Source organism: Haliotis asinina, chromosome 7, assembly GCF_037392515.1.
Source record: "Haliotis asinina isolate JCU_RB_2024 chromosome 7, JCU_Hal_asi_v2, whole genome shotgun sequence".
NCBI lineage: Eukaryota > Metazoa > Mollusca > Gastropoda > Lepetellida > Haliotidae > Haliotis > Haliotis asinina.
The window spans coordinates 56,346,234-56,363,886 of record NC_090286.1 but is presented as its reverse complement, the minus strand read 5'-3'; the positions used below and the strand labels follow the sequence as shown (position 1 = coordinate 56,363,886).

The window sequence follows — 17,653 nt, the reverse complement described above, 5'->3', positions numbered from 1 at the left end:
TTGAGTTGTTCTTTTATCCTGTTTATCCATATGCATAGGGGATGTAATCGAGTCTGGACCAGAAAATCCAATGCCTGACACCATGGACATCAATCTACGCGACTGATTGTCAGGAGAGGCTGGGATCAAGCATGCCTCTGTTACATTATCATCATATATATTCCCGGATATTACATCCTTCATAAAAGTTAGTGAAACAATACATGAGATCCAGTGTTCTACCTTCTAGTCATGTGTAACACAACATTTTTTGAAAGCAATATTTATTCCATTCAGGCCCGCATATGAACAAGGAACATTTACTTTATAACCGGTAAATCTCAAGTGTATAGATACAAAACAAGAATATGATGTATTACGTTCATTTACCCTGGTTAGTTTCATCTGGAGTAATGTATTTGACAGTGATATTTGACAAGTCTTTATTTTGCTCTATGAACAGGATTGAACTGGTCTTTGTAGGAAGTCCTAGGGTGCTTGAAGATGTTGGTCTATCGTGTTTATCACAGGAATGCAGTATATGCTGACAACTGCAACCTGCTCCAGCCTCATTTGTCATCAATGCTGGCAGTGATGGTGATCTGACAAGGTCTTTTACTGATGAGGATGCAATGTTAGAAACGTCTGGCATCTCTGGTGTAACCAAGGAAGGTTCTGTCACGATCGTCACGTGAGAATCCTTATGCGCAGACTCAAATGGTGGCATGTAGTCACGTGACGTCCCTTGTCCGAGTGACCAAGACTGTGTTCTGGGTGACTTTTGTCTTGGGTCGTGTTTAGGATGTAATGGAGGAAGAGGGGGTTGTACAGGCAGTCTAGGCGGAGAAGGTCCAGGTAGACAAGAATCAGAGTCCAAGTCCATGTCGTGTATTTCCGAATACTTATGCGACTGGTAGTCACTGTTGCGTGATTGTCTGGAGCCATTGCTGTCCCACCTTCCACTCCCGGTGTTTGATGAGGAGAAGCACATCAGCCTATAAAACAAAATACACTGTTCCAGTGAGCAAAGCTGTAAAGTTTACCAGAATACCACTGGATTTTAGTTTGTTTTCATAACATCATTTTCATTAAATGGAGAAGGTCCGGTGACATATTTTTCAAAAGTTTAGAAACATGCAAACTGAAGTTTAAAGCAATGGTTTACTTGCCATATGTAAACATAAAGAATAAAACGCGCTTCAATGCTTGGAATAGCGTCTATATTATCTGTTGAAACAGATCCCATGAGTCATAAATGGCGAATTACCAGTGAAAGGTATTTTGATTGATCGCTGTCACAATTCCCGTCACCACTGAGTCGCCTTGTGTCAAACCGACTTTGCTATTTCCCTCAACTGGGTACAAAGTGCGTCGTGTATTTGTGGGTGTCATGGGGTGAAGCAATCACATAACATGGAATCTTCGCATTGTGGTAGGAGAGGAAAATAGAAAATCAAGTCTTAAACTTAGAGGTTCTGAAATGTAGAATGTATGTTATTCCGATCATTGTACAGTGTTTGTTTATCACCTACCGGTTCCTCCTGTGTGCCCAGATGCCCAGTACCAGGAGCAGCAACGTGGAAGCGCCGGCTATTGTTGCCATGACAATTAGCAAAGTATGGTCAGCGTTTCCTGCAACAGCAGCCATTGTTCAGTTGTTTGTTACTGGGTTTCATATGACATTCTTTGGCTCTAAGTCTAGTGCTCATGCCATGTAGATTTCAAAGATTCAAGTCAGTTGATTTTCCAAAACTCCAGACGTTTAAATTGCATATATCACTCTAGGCAGAGAACAAGTGTCAGTACACACTTTAAATATTTCATGACGAGCCTTGATACGTTTGACATGAAAATACGCAAGGGTGAAATTATGTTTAATATCTAAAACCATCCCCCACTTGTTTGTAAAACAGTAACAACAAATATACCATTCAATAAAAGTAGGAAATATCCCATTTTTGCGAGCACAGCCAATACAAATCACAATTCACTATCGTCGTGGGCATATAGGGGACTAGGCACAATAGGCATTTTGATGCACCCTAGGTTATCTCCTTGATAAAGGCGTCATACCGTTACAGGGAAATAAATACCGTTACATCTGCAAAAGTTTTATTTACAATTTTGAATGATCAGTTTCGATACAGAGCTTTACCATGAGCATGACTCACGTTTTTGACAAGGTGACGTGTTGCATGTATGTCCTGCGCAGGGCGAACATATCTCATCGCAGTACTTCCGGCTGAAGTTGGTGGCACACGCGATACACAGCCCTGTCTCTCTGTGACAACCATTGCAGTTGACGGGGCAAGGGGTGTCACAATAGTCTCCATGAAAATTAGAATTTGAGCAAGGTCCAATGCATTTACTCGAATATCGATCACACACCTTACAGTTTTGACCGCATGATTCGTTACAAGACATGCCCCACATCCGTGGAGCGCATTGCTTGCACTCCCCTGTTTGTTTGCGACATCTGTCACAATTTGACGGACACGGAATGTTGCACATCGTTCCATGATAGTTCTGATTTATGCAGTGGCCGGTACATTGTGACCTTCTGATGTCAAAGCTTCTACAGTTTGGGAGACACGTCTTTTTACACGATGTACTGTCACAGTTAGTCATATTCTCGTCACACAATCCGAGACAGTACTGTTCTGTACATTTTAAGCAACCGTCACCGTGTTGATCACAACGTTCACAGTTATCCGGGCAGGAATGATTGCAAAATCTACCTCTGTATCCAGCCTCACAACCGTTACAGTATCCTTCGATTTTTGTACATCCATCCTTCAAATTACAGTTAGTGGGACATAGTTTGCTACAGTTTGGACCGTAATACCGGGGATTGCGGCACAGCCCTGTACAACTATCACCATAACGTTCGCAGTGTGTACATGCTGTGGGACAGTTCAATCCACAGTCGTCTCCCCTTCTACCGACCACACATCCCTCTGTACACACAACACGGGTGTCGTTCATCTGACAGCGAGAGCTGAGACAGGTGTCTGGACACTCTAAATCGCAATGTGTTCCATAGTACCGTGAATCGACGCAGGTGACGTTGTTGTTGTCACAGTCTGGGCAGACTGCGCTTGCTGTGGATAGCAGAGATGTTTCACAGATAGACTCACATATAAGGAGTAACTGTTTTCAAACTAGTGAAAATGGACGTGAATGTTATTGTTTGAACCCAAATAAACAGTTGCAAACAAAAACCTAGTATGTACTTTTGAACCTTTAGCAACTATAGAACGAAACCATTAGAGTCTGGGTAGGACAGACCATTGATTCATATTATAAGCAATACCGTGGACATGTCATCATTCACACAACCTGATACCCACCATATAGTATGAATACCAAGACATGTCGTCATTCACACAACCTGATACCCACCACACAGTATGAGCACCAAGACATGTCATCATTCACACAACCTGATACCCACCACACAGTATGAATACCAAGACATGTCATCATTCACACAACCTGATACCCACCACACAGTATGAGTACCAAGACATGTCATCATTCACACAACCTGATACCCACCACACAGTATGAGTACCAAGACATGTCATCATTCACACAACCTGATACCCACCACACAGTACGAGTACCAAGACATGTCATCATTCACAGGACCTGATACCCACCACACAATATGAGTACCAAGACATGTCGTCATTCACAGGACCTGATACCCACCACACAGTATGAGTACCAAGACATGTCATCATTCACAGGACCTGATACCCACCACACAGTATGAGTACCAAGACATGTCGTCATTCACACAACCTGATACCCACCACACAGTATGAGTACCAAGACATGTCATCATTCACAGGACCTGATACCCACCACACAGTATGAGTACCAAGACATGTCATCATTCACACAACCTGATACCCACCACACAGTATGAGTACCAAGACATGTCATCATTCACAGGACCTGATACCCACCACACAGTATGAGTACCAAGACATGTCGTCATTCACACAACCTGATACCCACCACACAGTATGAGTACCAAGACATGTCATCATTCACACAACCTGATACCCACCACACAGTATGAGCACCAAGACATGTCGTCATTCACAGGACCTGATACCCACCACACAGTATGAGTACCAAGACATGTCGTCATTCACACAACCTGATACCCACCACACAGTATGAGCACCAAGACATGTCGTCATTCACAGGACCTGATACCCACCACACAGTATGAGCACCAAGACATGTCGTCATTCACAGGACCTGATACCCACCACACAGTATGAGCACCAAGACATGTCGTCATTCACAGGACCTGATACCCACCACACAGTATGAGCACCAAGACATGTCGTCATTCACAGGACCTGATACCCACCACACAGTATGAGCACCAAGACATGTCGTCATTCACAGGACCTGATACCCACCACACAGTATGAGCACCAAGACATGTCGTCATTCACAGGACCTGATACCCACCACACAGTATGAGTACCAAGACATGTCGTCATTCACACAACCTGATACCCACCACACAGTATGAGCACCAAGACATGTCGTCATTCACAGGACCTGATACCCACCACACAGTATGAGCACCAAGACATGTCGTCATTCACAGGACCTGATACCCACCACACAGTATGAGTACCAAGACATGTCATCATTCACAGAACCTGATACCCACCATATAGTATGAATACCAAGACATGTCATCATTCACACAACCTGATACCCACCACACAGTACGAGTACCAAGACATGTCATCATTCACACAACCTGATACCCACCACACAGTATGAGCACCAAGACATGTCGTCATTCACAGGACCTGATACCCACCACACAGTATGAGTACCAAGACATGTCATCATTCACAGGACCTGATACCCACCACACAGTATGAGTACCAAGACATGTCATCATTCACACAACCTGATACCCACCACACAGTATGAGTACCAAGACATGTCGTCATTCACACAACCTGATACCCACCACACAGTATGAGTACCAAGTCATGTCGTCATTCACACAACCTGATACCCACCACACAGTATGAGTACCAAGACATGTCGTCATTCACACAACCTGATACCCACCACACAGTATGAGTACCAAGACATGTCGTCATTCACACAACCTGATACCCACCACACAGTACGAGTACCAAGACATGTCATCATTCACAGGACCTGATACCCACCACACAGTATGAGTACCAAGACATGTCGTCATTCACACAACCTGATACCCACCACACAGTACGAGTACCAAGACATGTCATCATTCACAGGACCTGATACCCACCACACAGTATGAGTACCAAGACATGTCATCATTCACAGGACCTGATACCCACCACACAGTATGAGTACCAAGACATGTCGTCATTCACACAACCTGATACCCACCACACAGTATGAGTACCAAGACATGTCGTCATTCACACAACCTGATACCCACCACACAGTATGAGTACCAAGACATGTCATCATTCACACAACCTGATACCCACCACACAGTACGAGTACCAAGACATGTCATCATTCACAGGACCTGATACCCACCACACAGTATGAGTACCAAGACATGTCATCATTCACACAACCTGATACCCACCACACAGTATGAGTACCAAGACATGTCATCATTCACACAACCTGATACCCACCACACAGTATGAGTACCAAGACATGTCATCATTCACACAACCTGATACCCACCACACAGTACGAGTACCAAGACATGTCATCATTCACACAACTTGATACCCACCACACAGTATGAGTACCAAGACATGTCGTCATTCACACAACCTGATACCCACCACACAGTATGAGTACCAAGACATGTCATCATTCACACAACCTGATACCCACCACACAGTACGAGCACCAAGACATGTCATCATTCACACAACCTGATACCCACCACACAGTACGAGTACCAAAACATGTCATCATTCACAGGACCTGATACCCACCACACAGTATGAATACCAAGACATGTCGTCATTCACAGGACCTGATACCCACCATACAGTATGAGTACCAAGACATGTTGTCATTCACACAACCTGATACCAACCACACAGTATGAGTACCAAGACATGTCATCATTCACAGGACCTGATACCCACCACACAGTATGAGTACCAAGACATGTCATCATTCACACAACCTGATACCCACCACACAGTATGAGTACCAAGACATGTCATCATTCACACAACCTGATACCCACCACACAGTATGAGCACCAAGACATGTCGTCATTCACAGGACCTGATACCCACCACACAGTATGAGTACCAAGACATGTCGTCATTCACACAACCTGATACCCACCACACAGTATGAGCACCAAGACATGTCGTCATTCACAGGACCTGATACCCACCACACAGTATGAGCACCAAGACATGTCGTCATTCACAGGACCTGATACCCACCACACAGTATGAGCACCAAGACATGTCGTCATTCACAGGACCTGATACCCACCACACAGTATGAGCACCAAGACATGTCGTCATTCACAGGACCTGATACCCACCACACAGTATGAGCACCAAGACATGTCGTCATTCACAGGACCTGATACCCACCACACAGTATGAGCACCAAGACATGTCGTCATTCACAGGACCTGATACCCACCACACAGTATGAGTACCAAGACATGTCGTCATTCACACAACCTGATACCCACCACACAGTATGAGCACCAAGACATGTCGTCATTCACAGGACCTGATACCCACCACACAGTATGAGCACCAAGACATGTCGTCATTCACAGGACCTGATACCCACCACACAGTATGAGTACCAAGACATGTCATCATTCACACAACCTGATACCCACCATATAGTATGAATACCAAGACATGTCATCATTCACAGGACCTGATACCCACCACACAGTACGAGTACCAAGACATGTCATCATTCACACAACCTGATACCCACCACACAGTATGAGCACCAAGACATGTCGTCATTCACAGGACCTGATACCCACCACACAGTATGAATACCAAGACATGTCATCATTCACAGGACCTGATACCCACCACACAGTATGAGTACCAAGACATGTCATCATTCACACAACCTGATACCCACCACACAGTATGAGTACCAAGACATGTCGTCATTCACACAACCTGATACCCACCACACAGTATGAGTACCAAGACATGTCATCATTCACACAACCTGATACCCACCACACAGTACGAGTACCAAGACATGTCATCATTCACAGGACCTGATACCCACCACACAGTATGAGTACCAAGACATGTCATCATTCACACAACCTGATACCCACCACACAGTATGAGTACCAAGACATGTCATCATTCACACAACCTGATACCCACCACACAGTATGAGTACCAAGACATGTCATCATTCACACAACCTGATACCCACCACACAGTACGAGTACCAAGACATGTCATCATTCACACAACTTGATACCCACCACACAGTATGAGTACCAAGACATGTCGTCATTCACACAACCTGATACCCACCACACAGTATGAGTACCAAGACATGTCATCATTCACACAACCTGATACCCACCACACAGTACGAGCACCAAGACATGTCATCATTCACACAACCTGATACCCACCACACAGTACGAGTACCAAAACATGTCATCATTCACAGGACCTGATACCCACCACACAGTATGAATACCAAGACATGTCGTCATTCACAGGACCTGATACCCACCATACAGTATGAGTACCAAGACATGTTGTCATTCACACAACCTGATACCAACCACACAGTATGAGTACCAAGACATGTCATCATTCACAGGACCTGATACCCACCACACAGTATGAGTACCAAGACATGTCATCATTCACACAACCTGATACCCACCACACAGTATGAGTACCAAGACATGTCATCATTCACACAACCTGATACCCACCACACAGTATGAGCACCAAGACATGTCGTCATTCACAGGACCTGATACCCACCACACAGTATGAGTACCAAGACATGTCGTCATTCACACAACCTGATACCCACCACACAGTATGAGCACCAAGACATGTCGTCATTCACAGGACCTGATACCCACCACACAGTATGAGCACCAAGACATGTCGTCATTCACAGGACCTGATACCCACCACACAGTATGAGCACCAAGACATGTCGTCATTCACAGGACCTGATACCCACCACACAGTATGAGCACCAAGACATGTCGTCATTCACAGGACCTGATACCCACCACACAGTATGAGCACCAAGACATGTCGTCATTCACAGGACCTGATACCCACCACACAGTATGAGCACCAAGACATGTCGTCATTCACAGGACCTGATACCCACCACACAGTATGAGTACCAAGACATGTCGTCATTCACACAACCTGATACCCACCACACAGTATGAGCACCAAGACATGTCGTCATTCACAGGACCTGATACCCACCACACAGTATGAGCACCAAGACATGTCGTCATTCACAGGACCTGATACCCACCACACAGTATGAGTACCAAGACATGTCATCATTCACACAACCTGATACCCACCATATAGTATGAATACCAAGACATGTCATCATTCACAGGACCTGATACCCACCACACAGTACGAGTACCAAGACATGTCATCATTCACACAACCTGATACCCACCACACAGTATGAGCACCAAGACATGTCGTCATTCACAGGACCTGATACCCACCACACAGTATGAATACCAAGACATGTCATCATTCACAGGACCTGATACCCACCACACAGTATGAGTACCAAGACATGTCATCATTCACACAACCTGATACCCACCACACAGTATGAGTACCAAGACATGTCGTCATTCACACAACCTGATACCCACCACACAGTATGAGAACCAAGTCATGTCGTCATTCACACAACCTGATACCCACCACACAGTATGAGTACCAAGACATGTCGTCATTCACACAACCTGATACCCACCACACAGTATGAGTACCAAGACATGTCGTCATTCACAGGACCTGATACCCACCACACAGTACGAGTACCAAGACATGTCATCATTCACAGGACCTGATACCCACCACACAGTATGAGTACCAAGACATGTCGTCATTCACACAACCTGATACCCACCACACAGTACGAGTACCAAGACATGTCATCATTCACAGGACCTGATACCCACCACACAGTATGAGCACCAAGACATGTCATCATTCACAGGACCTGATACCCACCACACAGTATGAGTACCAAGACATGTCGTCATTCACACAACCTGATACCCACCACACAGTATGAGTACCAAGACATGTCGTCATTCACACAACCTGATACCCACCACACAGTATGAGTACCAAGACATGTCATCATTCACACAACCTGATACCCACCACACAGTACGAGTACCAAGACATGTCATCATTCACACAACCTGATACCCACCACACAGTATGAGTACCAAGACATGTCATCATTCACACAACCTGATACCCACCACACAGTATGAGTACCAAGACATGTCATCATTCACACAACCTGATACCCACCACACAGTACGAGTACCAAGACATGTCATCATTCACAGGACCTGATACCCACCACACAGTATGAGTACCAAGACATGTCATCATTCACAGGACCTGATACCCACCACACAGTATGAGTACCAAGACATGTCGTCATTCACACAACCTGATACCCACCACACAGTACGAGTACCAAGACATGTCATCATTCACACAACCTGATACCCACCACACAGTACGAGTACCAAGACATGTCATCATTCACACAACCTGATACCCACCACACAGTACGAGTACCAAAACATGTCATCATTCACAGGACCTGATACCCACCACACAGTATGAATACCAAGACATGTCGTCATTCACAGGACCTGATACCCACCATACAGTATGAGTACCAAGACATGTCGTCATTCACACAACCTGATACCAACCACACAGTATGAGTACCAAGACATGTCATCATTCACAGGACCTGATACCCACCATACAGTACGAGTACCAAGACATGTCGTCATTCACACAACCTGATACCCACCACACAGTATGAGTACCAAGACATGTCATCATTCACAGGACCTCATATCCACCACACAGTACGAGCACCAAGACATGTCATCATTCACAGGACCTCATATCCACCACACAGTATGAGTACCAAGACATGTCATCATTCACAGGACCTGATACCCACCACACAGTATGAGTACCAAGACATGTCGTCATTCACACAACCTGATACCCACCACACAGTATGAGCACGAAGACATGTCATCATTCACAGAACCTGATACCCACCACACAGTATGAATACCAAGACATGTCATCATTCACAGGACCTCATATCCACCACACAGTATGAGTACCAAGACATGTCGTCATTCACAGGACCTCATATCCACCACACAGTATGAGCACCAAGACATGTCATCATTCACACAACCTGATACCCACCACACAGTACGAGTACCAAGACATGTCATCATTCACAGGACCTGATACCCACCACACAGTATGAGCACCAAGACATGTCATCATTCACAGGACCTGATACCCACCACACAGTATGAGCACCAAGACATGTCATCATTCACAGGACCTGATACCCACCACACAGTACGAGTACCAAGACATGTCATCATTCACAGGACCTGATACCCACCACACAGTATGAGTACCAAGACATGTCGTCATTCACACAACCTGATACCCACCACACAGTATGAGCACCAAGACATGTCATCATTCACAGGACCTGATACCCACCACACAGTACGAGTACCAAGACATGTCATCATTCACAGGACCTGATACCCACCACACAGTATGAGCACCAAGACATGTCATCATTCACACAACCTGATACCCACCACACAGTATGAGTACCAAGACATGTCATCATTCACAGGACCTGATACCCACCACACAGTATGAGCACCAAGACATGTCATCATTCACAGGACCTGATACCCACCACACAGTATGAGCACCAAGACATGTCATCATTCACAGGACCTGATACCCACCACACAGTACGAGTACCAAGACATGTCATCATTCACAGGACCTGATACCCACCACACAGTATGAGCACCAAGACATGTCATCATTCACAGGACCTGATACCCACCACACAGTATGAGCACCAAGACATGTCATCATTCACAGGACCTGATACCCACCACACAGTACGAGTACCAAGACATGTCATCATTCACACAACCTGATACCCACCACACAGTTCGAGTACCAAGACATGTCGTCATTCACACAACCTGATACCCACCACACAGTATGAGTACCAAGACATGTCATCATTCACAGGACCTCATATCCACCACACAGTATGAGTACCAAGACATGTCATCATTCACAGGACCTGATATCCACCACACAGTATGAGCACCAAGACATGTCATCATTCACAGGACCTGATACCCACCACACAGTACGAGTACCAAGACATGTCATCATTCACACAACCTGATACCCACCACACAGTACGAGTACCAAGACATGTCATCATTCACACAACCTGATACCCACCACACAGTACGAGTACCAAGACATGTCATCATTCACAGAACCTGATACCCACCACACAGTATGAGCACCAAGACATGTCATCATTCACACAACCTGATACCCACCACACAGTATGAGTACCAAGACATGTCGTCATTCACACAACCTGATACCCACCACACAGTATGAGCACCAAGACATGTCATCATTCACAGAACCTGATACCCACCACACAGTATGAGCACCAAGACATGTCATCATTCACAGGACCTGATACCCACCACACAGTATGAGCACCAAGACATGTCATCATTCACAGAACCTGATACCCACCACACAGTATGAGTACCAAGACATGTCATCATTCACAGGACCTGATACCCACCACACAGTATGAGCACCAAGACATGTCATCATTCACAGGACCTGATACCCACCACACAGTATGAGTACCAAGACATGTCATCATTCACAGGACCTGATACCCACCACACAGTATGAGCACCAAGACATGTCATCATTCACAGGACCTGATACCCACCACACAGTATGAATACCAAGACATGTCATCATTCACAGGACCTGATACCCACCACACAGTATGAGCACCAAGACATGTCATCATTCACAGAACCTGATACCCACCACACAGTACGAGTACCAAGACATGTCATCATTCACACAACCTGATACCCACCACACAGTACGAGTACCAAGACATGTCGTCATTCACAGGACCTCATATCCACCACACAGTATGAGCACCAAGACATGTCGTCATTCACAGGACCTGATACCCACCACACAGTACGAGTACCAAGACATGTCATCATTCACACAACCTGATACCCACCACACAGTATGAGTACCAAGACATGTCATCATTCACACAACCTGATACCCACCACACAGTATGAATACCAAGACATGTCATCATTCACAGGACCTGATACCCACCACACAGTATGAGTACCAAGACATGTCGTCATTCACACAACCTGATACCCACCATATAGTATGAATACCAAGACATGTCGTCATTCACACAACCTGATACCCACCACACAGTACGAGTACCAAGACATGTCGTCATTCACAGAACCTGATACCCACCACACAGTATGAATACCAAGACATGTCATCATTCACAGGACCTGATACCCACCACACAGTATGAGTACCAAGACATGTCGTCATTCACACAACCTGATACCCACCATATAGTATGAATACCAAGACATGTCATCATTCACACAACCTGATACCCACCACACAGTACGAGTACCAAGACATGTCGTCATTCACAGAACCTGATACCCACCACACAGTATGAATACCAAGACATGTCATCATTCACAGGACCTGATACCCACCACACAGTATGAGTACCAAGACATGTCGTCATTCACACAACCTGATACCCACCACACAGTATGAATACCAAGACATGTCATCATTCACACAACCTGATACCCACCACACAGTATGAGTACCAAGACATGTCATCATTCACACAACCTGATACCCACCACACAGTATGAGTACCAAGACATGTCATCATTCACAGGACCTGATACCCACCACACAGTATGAGTACCAAGACATGTCATCATTCACACAACCTGATACCCACCACACAGTATGAGTACCAAGACATGTCATCATTCACAGGACCTGATACCCACCACACAGTATGAATACCAAGACATGTCGTCATTCACACAACCTGATACCCACCACACAGTATGAGTACCAAGACATGTCGTCATTCACACAACCTGATACCCACCATATAGTATGAATACCAAGACATGTCGTCATTCACACAACCTGATACCCACCACACAGTATGAGTACCAAGACATGTCGTCATTCACACAACCTGATACCCACCATATAGTATGAATACCAAGACATGTCGTCATTCACACAACCTGATACCCACCACACAGTACGAGTACCAAGACATGTCGTCATTCACACAACCTGATACCCACCACACAGTATGAATACCAAGACATGTCATCATTCACAGGACCTGATACCCACCACACAGTATGAGTACCAAGACATGTCGTCATTCACACAACCTGATACCCACCACACAGTATGAGTACCAAGACATGTCGTCATTCACACAACCTGATACCCACCACACAGTACGAGTACCAAGACATGTCATCATTCACAGGACCTGATACCCACCACACAGTATGAGTACCAAGACATGTCATCATTCACAGGACCTCATATCCACCACACAGTATGAGCACCAAGACATGTCATCATTCACAGGACCTGATACCCACCACACAGTACGAGTACCAAGACATGTCATCATTCACAGAACCTGATACCCACCACACAGTACGAGTACCAAGACATGTCATCATTCACAGGACCTGATACCCACCACACAGTATGAGTACCAAGACATGTCATCATTCACAGGACCTGATACCCACCACACAGTATGAGCACCAAGACATGTCATCATTCACACAACCTGATACCCACCACACAGTACGAGTACCAAGACATGTCATCATTTACAGGACCTGATACCCACCACACAGTATGAGTACCAAGACATGTCATCATTCACAGGACCTGATACCCACCACACAGTACGAGTACCAAGACATGTCATCATTCACACAACCTGATACCCACCACACAGTATGAGTACCAAGACATGTCATCATTCACACAACCTGATACCCACCACACAGTACGAGTACCAAGACATGTCATCATTCACACAACCTGATACCCACCACACAGTATGAGTACCAAGACATGTCATCATTCACAGGACCTGATACCCACCACACAGTATGAGTACCAAGACATGTCATCATTCACACAACCTGATACCCACCACACAGTATGAGTACCAAGACATGTCATCATTCACACAACCTGATACCCACCATATAGTATGAATACCAAGACATGTCGTCATTCACAGGACCTGATGTCCACCACACAGTATGGGCACCAAGACATGTCGTCATTCACACAACCTGATACCAACCACCCAGTACGAGTACCAAGACATGTCATCATTCACACAACCTGATACCCACCACACAGTATGAGTACCAAGACATGTCGTCATTCACAGGACCTGATACCCACCACACAGTACGAGTACCAAGACATGTCATCATTCACAGGACCTGAAACCCACCATACAGTATGAATACCAATACATGTCATCATTCACAGGACCTGATATCCACCACACAGTATGTAACACCAGTCCATACCGTGTAGGTGACAATTCACGTCATCATTTACACTATGTAACACCAGTCCATACTGTATAGGTGATAATACACGCCATCATTCACACAACGTAACACCCGTCCAAACAGTCTATATCACTTTCACAGATAGAAATAGTTACCTGTTGACATGCAGTGCGAAAAGAGAATTACCGTGAGAGACAACATCTTTGAGATTATTCTGCAAATAGAGGAATCAGTGTTAGTGCATTGTCTTATTCCACAGCGCTTACAGTTCTGCGACTAAGATATTCAATGATGATACGCTATTTCAGTTATTTTCGACACAACATAACTACAATACCAGGGTTGCTGAACACAAGCGTGCTACGTTCGCAATAACATAAAACGAACGAATTATTTTCGTAATGAAAGTAATGAATCTCCTAAATGTATATTTTACAAGGAGTTCTATACTTTGTTAAATGTTCAAAGATATCTGTGTTGTGATAACCCTGTGCATTTAAGAATATCTATATCAAGGTTTAGATGCAGTAATTTTAATACGACTGTTGAATGTGACAGGTATTATGGAATCGAATACAACGAAAGGTTATGTCCCTTTTGTAAAAACCGACGCCTTGAATTATATAGAAAATGAATATCATGTACTATTTATCTGTAATGCCTATAATACACTAAGAACGAAATGTATAGCAAAGTTCAATGAAGAACCACTTACCAACTACTCTGTTGTGAATCTTTTGCAAAGCAAGAATGGTGCTGTTATATACAATGTTGGCCTATATTTATACTATGTGCAGGAATTGATAAACTCCAGGACACAGAGATGCATAGCTGTTTTGAGCACTCACTGATTGTATTATGGGCGAAGAGGCCTCTCTACTGAATAAATACACTCTGGCTGTCTGTCTGTCTCTCTGTCTGTCAAATTATATAATTTTAACTTTGTTTCAGACATTAACATATAAGACTCCGTTTCCGTGGTTGGTTTGTTCTCTTTATGTTGAGGGTTCATATGTATTGCAGAACTTGTATAACACTAGTACAAACCTTACACGAGTCATGTCACGTGTTTCTATATACCTTTAGGGATTTTTTGTGTCTAAGCAGGACACGTGCCCAAATCAGTTTCATTGCCTGTACGTGTGTGTTTCTCGATCTGCAATCTGCCTGCATAGGTGTGTGTGTTTCAGGGACATCTCACCACGTGATTAAGGCCAAGAAGCAATGACCAATAACAAACCATTTCCCATGAACGACCCACCTAAACAGGAAATAAAAGAGACTGGTCTAACCGCCTCGTGTCTTTCATGAAGCTATAAACAAATAATTGCATGACAATCAACTACAAGCAATCAACGTTCTCTCAATCTCTACCGACACTGTAGCTGCTCAATTCGAAGGACACAACTATGAGCATCCTCTACTTTCGAAAAATTCAAAAAGCGCCCACAACTCTAAATGGAATTATATTTAATCAAGTTTGCAGCCTTAAAGGTTCCAATAAAGATTTAATGCTAAAATGTTAAGAATGTTTGTACAATTTGATACGTCGACAACAAACATTATGTCTGAAGCATATGCTAGATTTCGAGCATGTAATGCAGTGTGTGTATTCAGGTAAACTCAGGGACATGCATTTGCACATTTGTGTCTCAATTAAACATGTGTGTGGCCGCCGGTCCTCAGCTAACCATGTGTGTAGCAGCCGGTCCTCAGCTAACCACGTGTGTAGCAGTCGGTCCTCGGCTAACCATGTGTGTAGCATTCGGTCCTCAGCTAACCATGTGTGTAGCAGTCGGTCCCCAGCTAGTCCCGTGCTAGTCACGTGTGTCACAAAATGTATGCGTAACTATGAAAGAGTGAGTGAGTGGGTGTATTTGCACGCCGCACTCAGCAATATTCCATCTATATGGTGTATGTTTGTGAATAATCGAGTCTAGACCAGTCAACCCAGCAATCGATAAACAGTATGAGTGTCGACCTAGGCAAATGGGGAAACTGTACAAGGAGGACCTCAGCTAACTGTTAGCCTTTTTAGAGGGTCTAAGGAGATATATCTGTGACAGAATACTCTCAAAGAACGTGTATTGAAGGCGTCCATTCTTTAGAGTGAATATGGCAGTGAGTCTACGCATGCGATATTAAACTATCGCCAAGTGTACAGAACTGTTCGAAACTGGATTCGACCGAGGTCTTCACTGTGAAATCAGGTCCGAAAATCTGTATTTGGACATCACTATGACCCGGTGAAAGTACTGGTGATCCTTTGACAACGTGGCATTTCAACAAAACATTTAGACTGGACATGAGTAGCATGATACGATAATTACAAGTCCAAGACGGTGTACATAATGAATATGATATACAAGCACACGATATATGTTTCCAAAGCAAGAAAATCTGAAGACATTGTGAATGTATTACCTGACGTAGACCAAACAATGATAGCGTCCATGTATACTGACACAAATTCCATTTCCTCCACCTCGTCAACTGGGTCACATCGTTTGGCGACGTGGTCACCGATTGTCCCCTGAACCTCAAACCGGAAGAAAACTCCATACCACCATATGTGCAGTTTACTGAGGCGATAAGGAAATATATACTGAAATCAAATGCTGACATACGTAGCCTCACATTGATTACTGTGGTTGACCATAGACTATGAGAACACCTACAGGTACAGGAAGCACTGGAAAAACAGATCACATTTACAGGCTTGTAAATCTTTTGTAAAGATGATGTTTACAAGACATTTACAATTATGGAAAGATGATGTTTACAAGACATTTACAATTTGTAAAGATCCACAAGGGGAGA

The 17,653-nt window shown here is 44.4% G+C and overlaps 1 protein-coding gene across 1 annotated transcript; it reads right to left on the bottom strand.

Annotated features, from left to right (window-relative positions):
* Nucleotides 1-246: 246 nt before the first annotated feature.
* LOC137290279 (cell death abnormality protein 1-like) lies at nt 247-17,342 on the bottom strand. The gene is made up of 5 exons (XM_067821080.1): nt 17,258-17,342; nt 14,989-15,047; nt 2,151-3,080; nt 1,512-1,611; nt 247-974 (listed from the first exon to the last, which is right to left on the bottom strand). The coding sequence occupies exons 2-5, from the start codon at nt 15,032-15,034 to the stop codon at nt 362-364; spliced, it is 1,689 nt and encodes a 562-aa protein (XP_067677181.1). The 5' UTR covers nt 15,035-15,047; nt 17,258-17,342; the 3' UTR covers nt 247-361.
* Nucleotides 17,343-17,653: the final 311 nt, after the last annotated feature.

Coding starts and splice junctions, on each gene's coding strand:
- LOC137290279 (XM_067821080.1), bottom strand. CDS start 15,034: ATGTTGTCTCTCACGGTAATTCTCTTTTCGCACTGCATGTCAACAG. Junction 1,612..2,150: donor CACGTCACCTTGTCAAAAAC/GTGAGTCATGCT, acceptor CTGCTGTTGCAG/GAAACGCTGACCATACTTTG. Junction 975..1,511: donor TGGGCACACAGGAGGAACCG/GTAGGTGATAAA, acceptor TTTGTTTTATAG/GCTGATGTGCTTCTCCTCAT.